The sequence below is a fragment of the Notothenia rossii genome (assembly GCF_949606895.1).
Source record: "Notothenia rossii genome assembly, chromosome: 1".
NCBI lineage: Eukaryota > Metazoa > Chordata > Actinopteri > Perciformes > Nototheniidae > Notothenia > Notothenia rossii.
The window spans coordinates 65,626,530-65,641,430 of NC_136912.1; the positions used below are offsets into that span (position 1 = coordinate 65,626,530).

The 14,901-nt window shown below is 42.6% G+C and overlaps 1 protein-coding gene across 37 annotated transcripts in view; it reads left to right on the forward strand.

Annotated features, from left to right (window-relative positions):
- ptprfa (protein tyrosine phosphatase receptor type Fa) overlaps positions 1 to 14,901 on the forward strand; it is a 353,673-nt gene that overhangs the window by 119,922 nt on the left and 218,850 nt on the right. For all 37 annotated transcript variants that reach the window (XM_079641196.1, XM_079641214.1, XM_079641191.1 and 34 more), the window contains exon 3: positions 5,492 to 5,637. In XM_079641196.1, coding sequence (XP_079497322.1) covers positions 5,492 to 5,637 — 146 coding nt within the window. The remainder of the gene's footprint in view (positions 1 to 5,491; positions 5,638 to 14,901) is intronic.

Consider the following 14,901-nt stretch of genomic DNA (forward strand, 5'->3'; position numbering starts at 1 on the left):
AATGAACAAAAAATTGAGGGACACTGCAGCATTATCCGTTTCTCTGGTTTTATTATTTAAAGGATGTGTTTGAGTAAAATCTAGTAAAATAACTTTCTCTTTCTTTTTCTATAAACTACTGAAAACGTTCTCTGTGTTGGAATTCAACAGACACTGGAATGGAATTGCTGCCAATAGATATACAGTATGTAGAGATTGAAATGTAAGAAAACATTTGAGTGGTCTCCTGCTTTTTAACAGAATGACCTGTGAGGTAACACTTAATGCCCCTAACCCCAGCCACATATTTGAAAGCTTGATTTGACATACAAAAAGATAATTGGGATGGACTGTCACTAGAATCATCAACCAACATCAATCATGTCCAATTGTAACTGGAATCAACATCTAATCGCCAACACTACCAAAAGCAGCAGTAGAGACTAACACTAAACAAAAAGGAACCTAGAGATGGAAGGAAGAGGCAGAATCTGCAGTTTAACAGTTCAAACATGTGAAAGGAGGAATCCTTCTCTTTCAAATACTTTGACTGAGTACAGCCATTCCATTAAGAGCTTTAACTCACATTTTGAATGTTTCAAAGGTCAATGTAGCTGTACGCTCTGAAAGTGTAATGAACTCATCCAGAAGGTTAGCCATTAGCTGTCAGTGGTGCAGCTAGCAGGAGCTGGTCCATTAGATGTGTGGTGTTAATGTGTTACACATCTTTCTAATCTTCTCACCACTTTGTTGATCTCTGAACCTCAAAATGCTTTTGCCGGATTTGGTTGTTTATTTACGATTTGTCAAAGTAGAGAGTGGTTGGAGTTTAAATTTAGTCAGAACAGACTTTAAGGTCAAAGCAATCCACCAGAAAAAGACAACTTTTCTACAAAGATGTGAAATGTACTAGATGCAAAGAAGGCTTGGGTCTTTAACCAAAAGTTATTTGGCCTCCACTTTTAAATGGAGATTCATCATTCATTAAGATTTACATGCATAAAGTTTTAGTAAAAAAAATAAGTAGATGATGTCTGCTTCCATTGCATGATGAAGTGATTCAATAATACTGGGTTTACCACTTTCTCATAAATTATATGTGAGAGTTCAAATGGAAACATTTCTGAGGAAGTACTCCCAAGAGAAACAGGAAGCATAGGGTCAGAGAAGAATGCAAGTAAAAGACAACTCTCGGCTGCCAGTGCAGCGAGGTGAGAGACCCTGCGTGTTTTTACATTTAGAGTGTCAAGCCTCAGGGTCAGCCACAGCAGCCATGGGAAATAAATAGCTTAATAATGGTACGATCCACTCACCACCATTTTTCCACCCGCCTCCTTGAGACCTCTGATATGCAAACCCTGAATGCAAACTGAATTTTGCACAGAGCTGTAAAGGGCAGTATCTCCCTGCTGTGGATTGACCATCCTCAGGACCCCATAACAAACCTGTTGTACTACTTCTATGACTGGTTTCCATGGAAACGTACCTGGGGAGCAACTCTTGGCTCCAACTGCACAAATGGGTTTTGCATCACATTGAACTTTAGAGAGCACCGCACTTATCAGTTAGCAAAGTTGCTGTGAAAATGTCTCGTCTTGCCTGCAAAATGCTCTTCATGGCTCCCTGCTGGGGGAAATGGATTTAAGCCTTGTGAATGTTCTGCAGACACATTTTGTGTTAGCAGTGAACAGTTTGCAGATAGAACTCCCCACACTGTCTTGCTTAATGCTGAAATATATATGTGAACGTCTCAGTCAGGTGTGAGCAGCATAAAAACACTTCCATATACAATACACAGTGCTGCCTCAACAGAGTGGTGGGGTAATAAGTCTCAAACTCTGAAATTAGTAAGCATCTTACCACTTCCAGTTCCCTTGTCTTGTTTTTGAACGCATCTGTGGTTAGACTTTGATAGAAGGTCTGTGGTTAATACTAGCGTAAGAGATTTTCATGTTTTGTTCCACAACATAAAATGGGTCAGTAAATACCCTACTGGTGAATTTCCGAAAGCTTTTATGTGTCTTAAAAATGGCAATTGCTAACAAGAAACTAAATTAGCCGCTTTAGCATAGCTGTGGTGACATGCAGCCATGCGACCGTAATGTATTTAATTTGACAAACTAATGTTAGCTTTTCACGTCCGGCGATTTCATTTACTTAAAAAAATCCACAAAATGGTGTTAATATGGAGATTATTTTGCTTAACACAATGTGTAAGTATCAGTAATGTGTAACAGTAAACGTCTGTTTGTCGAATGAGCCCTTGCTATTCTAGCTTCTGGTAGTCCTACAATAATGTGTCCTCACTGCACCACTCTGTCATCCAATCAGGGCACTGCTGATTGGTTTGACAGATGATCACCCTACCATTTCTGAAAGGATTTATGGAAGTGTTTGTGATGCTGCTCGTATACCTCATGGTCGAAAACACCAAAATGTTGTAATACAACTACATATTTCAGCAGTGAGTGGGAAGGTGTGGGGAATGTTTTTTAACTGTTTTCTAGATTGCACCTTCCTCAATACAGTTGGTTGAGAATACATATTTTTAGATTGAATATAACGCTTATCTGTTGTGTTGTTTGAGGTTGCCCATACCTTGCTTAAGAAGAAGCTTTCAAAAGCAACTTTTTACCAGAAACTCACCTTCCAGACTTCTCTAACTCAACATAGGTATTTTTGTGTTTGGTTAGCTGCAGGAATGAAAGACTATCTAATTGTTAAGGAGCTATACAAGACATACCACACAAGTGAGGAGACTGACCTTTGGGTCCTGCTGCTATCTACAGATATAGCAGAGATTTTATTAGAAGAGAAAGGCAGACAGAGGACATGCAGCAGACTGTAGGGTCAACGGCTGGATTACAATATTTCAATTAATTTAAACAACACTTCCGTAGTATCGTCTAATATTCTCAGACATTGTGATTCTTGCTCAAGCGAAAAAAGGCCTGGCCTCTGATTGGAACACAGTGATGTTACTGTTTCTATTGTTTGTAATGGACCTTCCATAATTGAATATTAAATTAGTTTCTAACCACCCTACATTTACTGCTGTCTGGGCATTGTGCCCGTTAGTATCAGAGTCTTAACAGGACTGCATGTCCCGCCAAAGAATGGCCCAGAACTCTACATAAGGAACAACTCTAGCATAACAGCACCACAGATGACTAGCTTGTTCCAATGGACCATTAATCTTGTAGAGCTGTAATTAGTGTCAACATTTAATTTGACTGATGATTATGAAGACGGATACAATTTATCATCAGTGTTATGAACATTTCCAGAAATTAATATCGTAATCCAATCTGATTGAGATTAATCAATTTGACAATACGGGACAATTATATGATCTCCTGTGAACTTTGATCTTTAGTGTCAAACTGAATGGACAAACGATCATGTGACTAAGAGTATACTCATAGTCAAAGAACGTCGTTTTTTTTATGGCCTGTGCTCAAAAAGGGGAAGTATGTAGACGACATGGTTTGTTCTTTAGTTTTGTCATCATCATTCCAGGTCTGGAAACATGGAAACACTACTATGTCTGAGCAAAAGAAGACAGTCAATCTGACAGGTTTAAATCAAACACCCTTATTTGCAAATAAGCAAATCAATTATTGAAAAACATGCCATCTGTTGTTGGTTGTAAACATTTCACAGATTGATGTACTTGCCATACTGTAGTTGGACTTGCACTAGTTTGATGCTAAGGGATTGGTTCAATTATTTGTTTAAAAAAAACTTTGTTTACTTTTAGTTTTCCCTCCAAAAAAGTGGTTTGGAGAACAATACAATTCTGGTTGGGGTAAAAAAAAGTCCCAGTGCTTTTGTAGATTAACATTGCAGTAGATATACCTGTCACCAGGGGTGTCAAACTCAATTTCATCGCGGGCCACATTAACATTATGGTTGCATTCAAAGGGCCGGTTGTAACTTCAAGACTATATAAAAATACATTTATAAATATTTAATATAATAATAAAGTATTATAGTACATTATTGCCTCTGCATTGGATTATTTTCGGATAGGGTAATAACTTCATAATTAACTATTTCTGAAAGAAGAAGTCTAGGGCAAATAATTGCAAGTATTTTCAGTGAGAATGTCACAAAATGATTTAAAAAGAAAAGCCAAATTCTGGAGGAAAAAAAAGGAAGTGACATTTTGAAAGAAAATGAACATTTTGAAAAAAAGGCAAATTCTGAGAAAAAGGCAACTACTAAGAAAAAAGGCATATTTTGAAGGAAAAAAAGGAAAATTCGGAGAAAAAAGTAAGATTTGAGATGCATTGTGGGACATGTTTATGGGCAACGTGCTTCTGTAAATCATCATGTAACCGTATAATAAACATATTATATTCTTTGCAAGCTCTTGTGGGGCCACAGAAAATGAAGTCACGGGCGGATTTGGCCCCCGGGCCTTGAGTTTGACACCCCTACTCTAGACAGTGGTTATATAGCCTTTTGGAGGTTCCAAAGATAGTTTAAACCGGACGGTTACAAGGCTAATGGTATAGGCCTGAAGATGCTAATGCTATCTTATGCACATGTGAATTGATATACATACCTGCAGTCATGTAGAGTTCTTAGAAATGCCTGCTTGTCTGACTGCTCATGTTTCATGACCGATGTCAATATGTGACCAGATTTCAGCCATTAACTTGGTGGGAACAATGTTATTAAAACTGAAACAAATTATAAACCAAATCTATGGAAATAAGCAACCACGTTTTTTAGAAACAGCATCTTTTTAAAAGTATGATATTTCATGTAACATATGTAACATTGTAACTGTTAAGATTTACAAAATAGTGAGTTTGACTATTCCTCTTTTTCTTACGTTTCTACTGCCTACAGATAGCGGTGGTCCTTAGTTACTCCAGGGAGAATGTCCCTGTAATTGTAAGTCGCTTTGGATTGAAGCGTCAGCTAAATGTAATGTACTGTTCTCTTTTTTCATTGGTGGCAAATTTATTTAAATCCCTTTTTAAATTATATAATAATGATAGTTACATTGGCTAGCAGTGTATTTTCAGAATTGTTCAAGCACATTGCTTGTTACCCACACCAACTGTTGATCAGGAATATAATGTGTAATACATTTGCATTATTAGCAGACTTTGCAGTAATATGTGTTCCATCCCATTGTGAGCTTGTAGAGCACCAGATAGAAACAAATGGTGACTTGAGGGTCCTTTAAGATAAGCATGACATAAATGAAGCATACTCTGAATATCATCACACTTATTTCTGACTTTGGGGTATTATGTGTCCTGTTGATACCGTCTTTGAGTGTGTATGTGTGTGTAGCATTTGGCTGTTTTTACTGGATATGCTTTGGGCTACAGGCATGTGACAGCATATTGTTATTTCAAACCTACAGCAGATGTATAGATGTGAAAAGCATGTATTCTGCCTGGAGCTGTTTCTGTGTCGGGCCTCTATCTGACACTGGTTATCTTCTCTTCCCTCCTCTCCCTCCCTTTGTCTCTCTGTCTCCCTCCCTTAGGCATGCCTGGCTTCATAAAGTCCCCTGATGACCAGACGGGGATTTCGGGAGGAGTGGCGTCGTTCGTATGCCAGGCCGTGGGTGAGCCCAAACCCCGCATCACCTGGATGAAGAAGGGGAAGAAAGTCAGCTCTCAGCGCTTTGAGGTATGGCTATGGAGCATGCCTCAAGCCCCCTGTCTGATATGTTACAGCGTTTATGTGTGTGGACAAAGAGCAGGATAGGTCATTTTGCTTTCATTTTCATATTCCCAGCGTGTCCATATTCTCTCTCGAGAGAGAGTGGATGTGTGTTTATCGAGGCTGAGCTGTAGGCTGCAACTTTATTGACTAATTACCACCATGCACAGAAACCTATAGAGCAGCTTTTTTGCGTTTAGGGCCTGTTTAAAAACCACTGAATGAAAATCAATGAAATTACAATACACTAATGAGAGCAGATGAGGCCCAGCATCACAGCGAGTAACTCTGCAGGTTAAAGAGTGGAACCGATGGCTTACAGAGTGATAACTCCACTGTAGAGGAACCAGAGGCCTGCACATGATCTCAGCTTTGTTCAGTGTTTTATACCAACTTTATTTAAGAGAACCATGACATCTATTACCTTAAATCTCCAAGGTTCCAGCAGCTACAGTACCATTGACATTTTCAGTAAGATAGTTGGACTTGTGTTAAAGAATACATGGTCTTTGTAATGGAAATACATACAAAATATCACACATTTGATCTTAATGTTACAGATGAGACCAATAACATACTTTTTATGAACTCACATGCTCTCAATTTTACAGATTAGATGGACTTCAAAACTGCACTATTAAATTATAATTGTACACTTATAAAGTCAAAAATGAAATCATTCCAGACAGTATACATCGGCCAAAACTAGAGTAGTAAGGATGGACTTCAGGAATGTTCATAATTAGAACACATGCAGCATAACTATGTGTTACAGTCAAATGAGTTCATGAGGAAAGGAACATGTGTCCAAAATAGTTTAAATAAATATGGTTAAAAAAGATAAAGCTATAAAACAATATAAAGCTGAAGTATGAATAGTAAATGAAGATTTGTTTAGCGCGTTTTGGATATAAATAACACGTATTTAGTTTTCTTTCTTTCTTTCATTTTCAGGATATACATTTTTTATCAAAATAATGAATGTGAAAAGAGTTAGCAATCGGTATGAATTTGTAACTACTTCAAAAGGAAAGAGTTGTTTGTAAAATATTTTTATATGTGTAATTAAATTTGAAATGTAACCGGAATTAGCAAAATCTAAAGAAAACATTTGCATCATAATATTTACTGTGATGTTTGGTCTCGCATTTAAAGAACAACATAATTGGGTATTGAAAGAGAAAAAAGTAGATTTATATGTAGAATAAATACAAATAAAAAAGTCACATAACAAGTGTATTTTTCTGAAATACACAAGTTCTAAACTGAGCATTCTGCCATTCTAGAGTCTGGACACCTGGATTTGAATTTAGCATATCTGTACTGAGAGGCCTATGGTTCCTTATAATAGAAAATGTCCAAATACTGCAGATATCCACCATAATTCGGGGAGGCATTTTCAAAACTCTCCCTGGTGGTCCATATTTAATGTAATGGAATACCTGCTACCATAACCAGAAATCTTGTTTTTTTGTGCACTGTAGTATCTTTCTATAATCTGGATATTTTATTCATGCAGCTGTATAAGCGGACCCAGCAGCCTGCCTGATTGACTGTATGAGGCTTCCTGCAGCACTGTGGACAGCAGGAAGGCTCATTAGCTGCCAGCCAACCCAAATGAGTTCCAGTGAAGTGACTCGACATGAGTCCAGTGTAGACAGAGACACTTGGTTCATGTCGTTGCGTGTAATAGGAATTCTCTTCCACCTGTCTGCTCAGTGTTACTCAAACTGAAGGCTACCCTGTGTGTGGGGTGGAAGAACCCCTCCCCACTGCAGGGACACAGTCTAGCTCTCAATCATATATATATTATTCAGTAGAATCTCAGGATTTCAGATGGATACATAGAAAAATATTGTTTAATCAAGATCAATCAGGGCTCAAAGACACAATTAACTCAAGCAAACAATTTAAATGATCTGTCTTTACATATCCCTAAGTACTGATCTTGGCCCTGTGATCTCAACCCTTATTGGCAAATGTATCACCTGAGCAGAAGAATCCGGCTTCTTTGGATTTATCCAGATTTTTGCTTTATATCTTGAGACAGATTGCTTACGTGTGGTATACGTTATAACACATGACTCAGTGATGATGCATCACATAACCTATTGTCATCAATTACTTACTTTTATACATATTTGTTAAAAGGTCACTGTTATTGTCCCATCAGGCGTGTGACCTTTGCTGGAACCTGAAGATAAATCAGAGTTACGGTTTTTGTACCCTAATCCATATAATTTTATAAGGAAATTGTCACAGAATGACCATAATCTGTGAAATCTATCAACCACCTTTTTACATTTTGAGCTGCTGTACGTAAAGTAGTTTATTCTTCTCGATTAATGTCTTAACTTTTAAACGTTTTAATTTCCCTCAGCTTGTTGACACATTGGGATGGCAAATCAACAAGAACAAACGAACAATACAAGAAAAAACATTTTAGATTGTCACTACACATTGACAGTAAACACCGCGTTCACTGACAGATTTCCTGGGGGGACAGAGCCTTCTCCATCGCTGCCCCCACCCTCTGGAACTCCCTTCCACAACACATCAGAGACTGCACCGACCCCCCCACTTTCAAAACACTGACCAAAACACACCTCTTCAGACTGGCTTTTAATTTGTGAATTATGCTGTGTTGCTGTTTTAATATATATATTTTTTTTATTTCTATTCTTTATTCTATTTTATCATGTTTTATCAAACCACTGTAAAGCGTCTTTGAGCACCTGGAAAAGTGCTTTGAAATAAAATGTATTATTATTATTATTATTATTATTATTATTATTATTATAACACTGTGAAAACACTCATGTCATGCCAATATTATCGTGTAGATAACATTCATTATAGTTTTCATAACGGGTTTCTGCATTTTTGGGTATTTGTCAAAAACCTTTGGAAGATAATAATAATAGCTTGAGTTTATATAGCGCCTTTCATGGGACGCTTACAAACAAACAAAATCAGAAGGCAGTCAAACAAACAGTCAGATGGACAAAACAACAAATCAATTAGGGGCCGAAGGCCTTGGCAAACATATGGGTCTTGAGGGCCCTTTTGAAGGCGTCAAGCGTGGGGATGTTGCGGATCTCCGCAGGGAGAGCGTTCCAGAGGGTGGGGGCTGCCACACTGAAGGCTCTGTCCCCGAGGTTTCGCAGTTTGGTGCGGGGGGTGGTAAGCAGGCCAGGGTCTGAAGACCGCAGGTTCCGGGGTGGGGCATATGGGCGGAGGAGGTCCGATAAGTACTGGGGGGCAAGGGTATGGAGGGACTTGTAGGTGAGGAGGAGGACTTTATAGGTTATGCAGGACTTGACCGGCAGCCAGTGGAGGTGGATGAGGGTGGGAGTGTTGTGCTGCCAAGGCTTTGTATGTGTGAGTACCCGAGCAGCACAGTTTTGAACATACTGGAGCCTGTCCAGGGTTTTGTTGGGGACCCCAAACTGGACTACATTGTAGTAGTCCAAGCGGGGGCTGATGAAAGCATGGACTAGGGTTTCTGCAACCGACTCCGAGAGTGACGGTCGGAGTCTGGCAATGTTCTTTAGATGGAAAAAGGCGGATTTGGTGACAGACTTGATGTGGGAGTGGAAGGAAAGGGTGGAATCAAAGATGACACCCAGGTTGCGGACTTCAGGAGATGGAGCAGCCTTGAATCTCAAGGAAGAAGTCACCAACCTTCTGGAGCAGCGCCTTGGGTGCCACAACCAGGAGGTCTGTTTTCCGGCTATTGAGTTTGAGAAAATTGGACGACATCCTGCAGGCAGTTGACGAGAGACTGAGGGGGGAGCTGGGAGGATGGAGTAGTGCTGATATATAATTGGGTATCATCAGCATAGCAGTGGAAGTTGATTCCATGATGGCGGATGATCTGGCCGAGGGGAATCATGTAAATGGTGAACAGGAGGGGGCCGAGCACAGAGCCCTGTGATACACCGTAATTGACTGGGGCCGGGGGGAATTTGAGCCATTAATGGTTACAAACTGTTCCCTGTTACGGAGGTATGATGTGAACCAGGAAAGGGCTGTGCCAGTGACACCTAGGAGGTCGGTGAGGAGGATGGTGTGGGAGATGGTGTCAAACGCTGCAGAGAGGTCCAGGAGGATGAGGATGCTGATGCGGCCAGAGTCAGCAGCAATCAGGAGATCTTTGATGATCTTGATGAGGGCGGTCTCAGTGCTTTGTTGAAGTCTGAAGCCGGATTGGAAGGGCTCAAAGAGCTCATGGTTGGACATGTACAGATGGCGACTACTCTTTCTAGAGTTTTACTTAGAAAGGGAAGGTTGGAGATCGGCCGGTGGTTGTGAAGGTCGTCGGGGTCCAGGCCAGGTTTTTTTGAGGATGAGGGTGACTTAAGGATAGGGGTTGGACTCTATTCTTCTCCGGAGTTGCTCAAGGTGTGAGGCGCCGGGCGGGTGTGGGGATACTCACAAGTCCCCGGTTGGGTGCTTCGTTGTTGAAGTTTACGCCATTGGACGAGAGGGTCGCCTCCCTACGCCTGCGGGTTATGGGGGGGAAAACTCTGACTGTTGTGTGTGATTATGCACCCAACAGCAGTTCAGAGTATACGGCCTTCTTAGAGACCCTGGAAAGAGTCCTGTATGGGGCTCCTGAAGGGGACTCTTTAATCTTGCTGGGAGACTTCAACGCACATGTGGGCAATGATGGAGACACTTGGAGGGGAGTGATTGGGAGGAACGGCCCCCCTTATCTGAACCGGAGTAGTGGTTTGTTACTGGACTTCTGTGCTAGTCATGGATTGGCCATAACAAACACCATGTTCGAACATAAGGATGCTCATAAGTGTGCGTGGTACCAGAGCACCCTAGGCAGAAGGTCCATGATCGATTTCGTTATCGTATCATCGGACCTGAGGCCGTATGTGTTGGACACTCGGGTAAAGAGAGAGGTGGAGTTGTCAACTGATCACCATCTAGTGGTGAGTTTGGTTGAGTGGCGGGGGAAGCCTCTGGATAGACCTGGTAAGCCCAAACGTGTAGTTTGGGTGAACTGGGAACGTCTGGAGGAGGCCCAAGTTCAGGAGGCCTTCAACTCACACCTCCGGCGGAGCTTTTCGGGCATTCCTGTGGAGGTTGGGGACATTGAACCAGAGTGGTCGGTGTTCAAAGCCTCTATTGCCGAAGCCGCGGCGGGGAGCTATGCTCTCAAGGTCCTAGGTGCCTCAAGGGGTGGTAACCCTCGAACCTCCTGGTGGACACCGGTGGTCAGGGAAGCCGTCCGACTGAAGAAGGAGGCCTTCAAGGATTTTTTATCCCGGGGGACTCCCGACGCAGTTGCAAGATACCGACAGGCCCGAAGGGCAGCAGCCTCAGCCGTAGCCGAGGCAAAGCAGCGGGTGTGGGAGAAGTTCGGAGAAGACATGGAAAAGGACTTTCGGGCGTCACCAAAGTTGTTCTGGAAAACTGTCCGACACCTCAGGAGGGGGAAGCAGGGAACCATCCAAGCTGTGTACAGTAAGGATGGGACGTTGTTGACCTCAACTGATGGAGTGTTAGGGCGTTGGAAGGAGCACTTTGAGGAACTCCTGAACCCGACAACTCCGCCCTCTATGTTAGAGGCAGAGCTGGAGTATGACGGGGGATCAACACCAATCTCCCGGGGGGAGGTCACTGAGGTCGTCAAACAACTTCACAGTGGCAAAGCCCCGGGGGTGGATGAGATCCACCCAGAAATGCTGAAGGCTCTGGGTGTTGAGGGACTGTCATGGTTGACACGTCTCATCAACGTTGCGTGGAAGTCGGAAACAGTACTGAAGAAGTGGCAGACCAGGGTGGTGGTTCCCCTTTTTAAAAAGTGGGATCAGAGGGTGTGTGCCAATTACAGAGGCATCACACTACTCAGCCTCCCCGGGAAAGTTTACTCTAAGGTACTCGAAAGGAGGGTCAGGCCGATTGTCGAACCTCAGATTGAGGAGGAACAATGCGGATTCCTTCCTGGTCGTGGAACGACGGATCAGCTTTTTATTCTCGCAAGGATCCTGGAGGGGGCCTGGGAGTACGCTTATCCAGTCTACATGTGTTTTGTAGACTTGGAGAAGGCGTATGACCGGGTTCCCAGGGAGTCACTGTGGGAGGTGCTGCAGGAGTATGGGGTGAGGGGGTCTCTACTCAGGGCCATCCAATCTCTGTACTCCCAAAGCGAGATCTGTGCCCGGGTCCTCGGCAGTAAGTCGGACCCATTTCAGGTGAGGGTTGGCCTCCGCTAAGGCTGCGCTTTGTCACCAATCCTGTTTGTAATATACATGGATCGGATTTCGAGAAGTGTGTGGTGGGGGAGGGGGTCTGCAGTTCGGTGGACTAAGGATTGCACCACTGCTTTTTGCAGATGATGTGGTTCTGATGGCTTCATCGGTCTGCGACCTTCAGCACTCACTGGATCGGTTCGCAACCAAGTGTGAAGCGGCTGGGATGAGGATCAGCACCTCCAAATCTGAGGCCATGGTTCTCAGCAGGAAACAGATGGACTGTCCACTCCAAGTAGGGAATGAGTCCTTACCCCAAGTGAAGGAGTTCAAGTATCTCGGGGTCTTGTTCTCGAGTGAGGGAACAATGGAGCGTGAGATGGGTCGGAGAATCGGAGCAGCGGGAGTGGTACTGCAGTCGCTTTACCTCACCATTGTGAAGAAAAGGGAGCTTAGCCAGAAGGCAAAGCTCTCTGTCTACCGCGCCATTTTCGTTCCTACCCTCACCTATGGTCATGAAGGATGGGTCATGACCGAAAGAACGAGATTGCGGGTACAAGCGGCTGAGATGGGTTTTCTCCGCAGGGTGGCTGGTGTCTCCCTTAGGGATAAGGTGAGAAGTTCGGTCATCCGGGAGGGACTCGGAGTTGAACCGCTCCTCCTTCGCGTCGAAAGGAGCCAGTTGAGGTGGTTCGGGCACCTAGTTAGGATGCCACCTGGGCGCCTCCCTAGGGAGGTGTTCCAGGCATGTCCAGCTGGGAAGAGACCAGGGGTAGACCTAGGACCAGGTGGAGGGATTATATCTCTTCTCTGGCCTGGGAGCGCCTTGGGATCCCCCAGTCAGAGCTGGTTGATGTGGCCAGGGAAAATAAAGTTTGGGGCTCTCTGCTGGAACTGCTACCTCCGCGACCCGACCACGGATAAGCGGGAGAAGATTGATGGATGGATGGATGGATGGTGACTGAAGCAATTTTGAAGCTGGTGGGGACTATACCAGGAGCCAGAGAAGTGTTGATGATGACCACCATGTAGGGGCAGAGGGTGGGTAGGCAGTCCTTGACCAGGACTGTGGGCATGGGGTCCAGGGAGCAGGTGGAGGTCTTGGCCGAGCTGACCAGTTAGGCCACTTGGTGAGCATCCACGATGAGAAGGAATAGAGTTCGCAATGGGAGAGTAGCGGCGCTGGGGGTGTGATGCCAGGTGGCTGAGGTGCAGGTAGGGTGGGAGGGCCAGGCGCCAGGAGCTGATGGCCTCGACTTTCGCCTGGAAGAAGTCTAGGAATTTGGAGCACAGATCGGGAGCCCCATGAATTGCATCAACAGATGCCAACTTATGAGCTGATTCATTTAATTAATTCATCTCCTAGACAAAGGATTGAACGATTGTGACAGGTCATTTCAAAACAGCTTGGAATCAGTGTTTGTAGATATTGAGAGCAAAATTCCTGATGTACAAATAATTATACAGTGATTATATCCTAGCAGCTAAAGGATCTTCTTGTTCATAAAATCATAGATTTGCCTTGTTTTGGACTACCACTATGCCTTACACAAATGCACATAAATGATGAAATGTGGTCTCTTATTGCATTATCTCTCAACAAACAATATAAAACTACTGTCAGTCTGTGTGCAAGGTTTCGGTGCAAGACCGATTTTTAGCGAATGACAAAAAATACGGACTAGGTGTACAAAGACTTTAAGGGAAATCTGAAACTAGTCCATATTCTCTGTTTTGATCTAAACTCCAATCGTTTGACCTGGTTTCCTCAAATGGATGCTTCCCTGTGTATGGGGGGGGTTTACCTCCTACCAAGCTCCTTCATTAGAGGTGGAATGTGATTCCTGCCAGGCGGCTCGTTGGGTCACACACATTGCGGTGGGGCGGAAGTGTAAGGCCCAGTGCCCTGACCTCTGAGTATTTACCCCCCCAGCATTCCTTAAATTTCCTCACATACCTGTTATCCACTGAAGCTCATCACTGTACACATCCTCCTTCAGCTGCTAGACACAATGACCATAATCTGTTAAATCTACCAACCGCCTTTTTACATTTTGAGCTGCTGTACGTAAAGTAGTTTATTCTTCTCGATTAATGTCTTAACTTTTAAACGTTTTAATTTCCCTCAGCTTGTTGACACATTGGGATGGCAAATCAACAAGAACAAAAAAACAATACAAGGAAAAAACATTTTAGATTGTCACTACACATTGACAGTAAACATCGCGTTCACTGACAGATTTCCTGTACAACATTTCAGACTGCTTTTCTGGTTTTATCCAAAACTGTGTTAAGTTTTGGTTATCATCTGTATCGTGTTTGGGTTTGATTACCGCTGTAGTTGTGCATTGCTTTTAAACAAAGGAAAAGAGTATGAAAGACTGACTGACAACATTTAGCCTACAGAGAACAGAACAGGTAATAAGCTAATGTGGGTAATGAAAATAAGTTTCTTAATGAATGAAAAGTCTGAGATAAAAAGGATATGTATCTAGAGTACCTTGAAGCCTAGTCCACACAACACATCTAACAGTTCAGTGTTTGTTCTGCAATAGGAAACACTTTCTCCTCAGTATTAGCCAAATTCATATTATTAATTCTCACAGAGTAAAGCTCTGCATGATACACTTATTGTATTTCAAATAACTTAGTTAGAATATATTTATTTCAAACTGTTACAAAACAACAAAACTCCAAGGTTACAATACAGAATTAGTGATCTTCAATTATGTTATTTAAAGTCGACCTTTTATGCTATATTGGAAACATATATTGTAGGGTCATACCTATAAAAACATGTCTGAGAAGTTTTTTGCTTAAAATACCAAACAGTTCACCCATTTTAGCCATGCCTCATACTGCTCATACCCCTCTTTTGCTGCCCTGTTAGATAAACGTGGATTTTGGATCCTTAGCTTGAAAAAAATAAAAAAGAGGATAAAGTTAAATTCTGCTGTGATAAAAACGCCATCCAGTAACAGTATGGAGCTCAAATGCTTTTTCTCTTGCGGGTTTATCACAA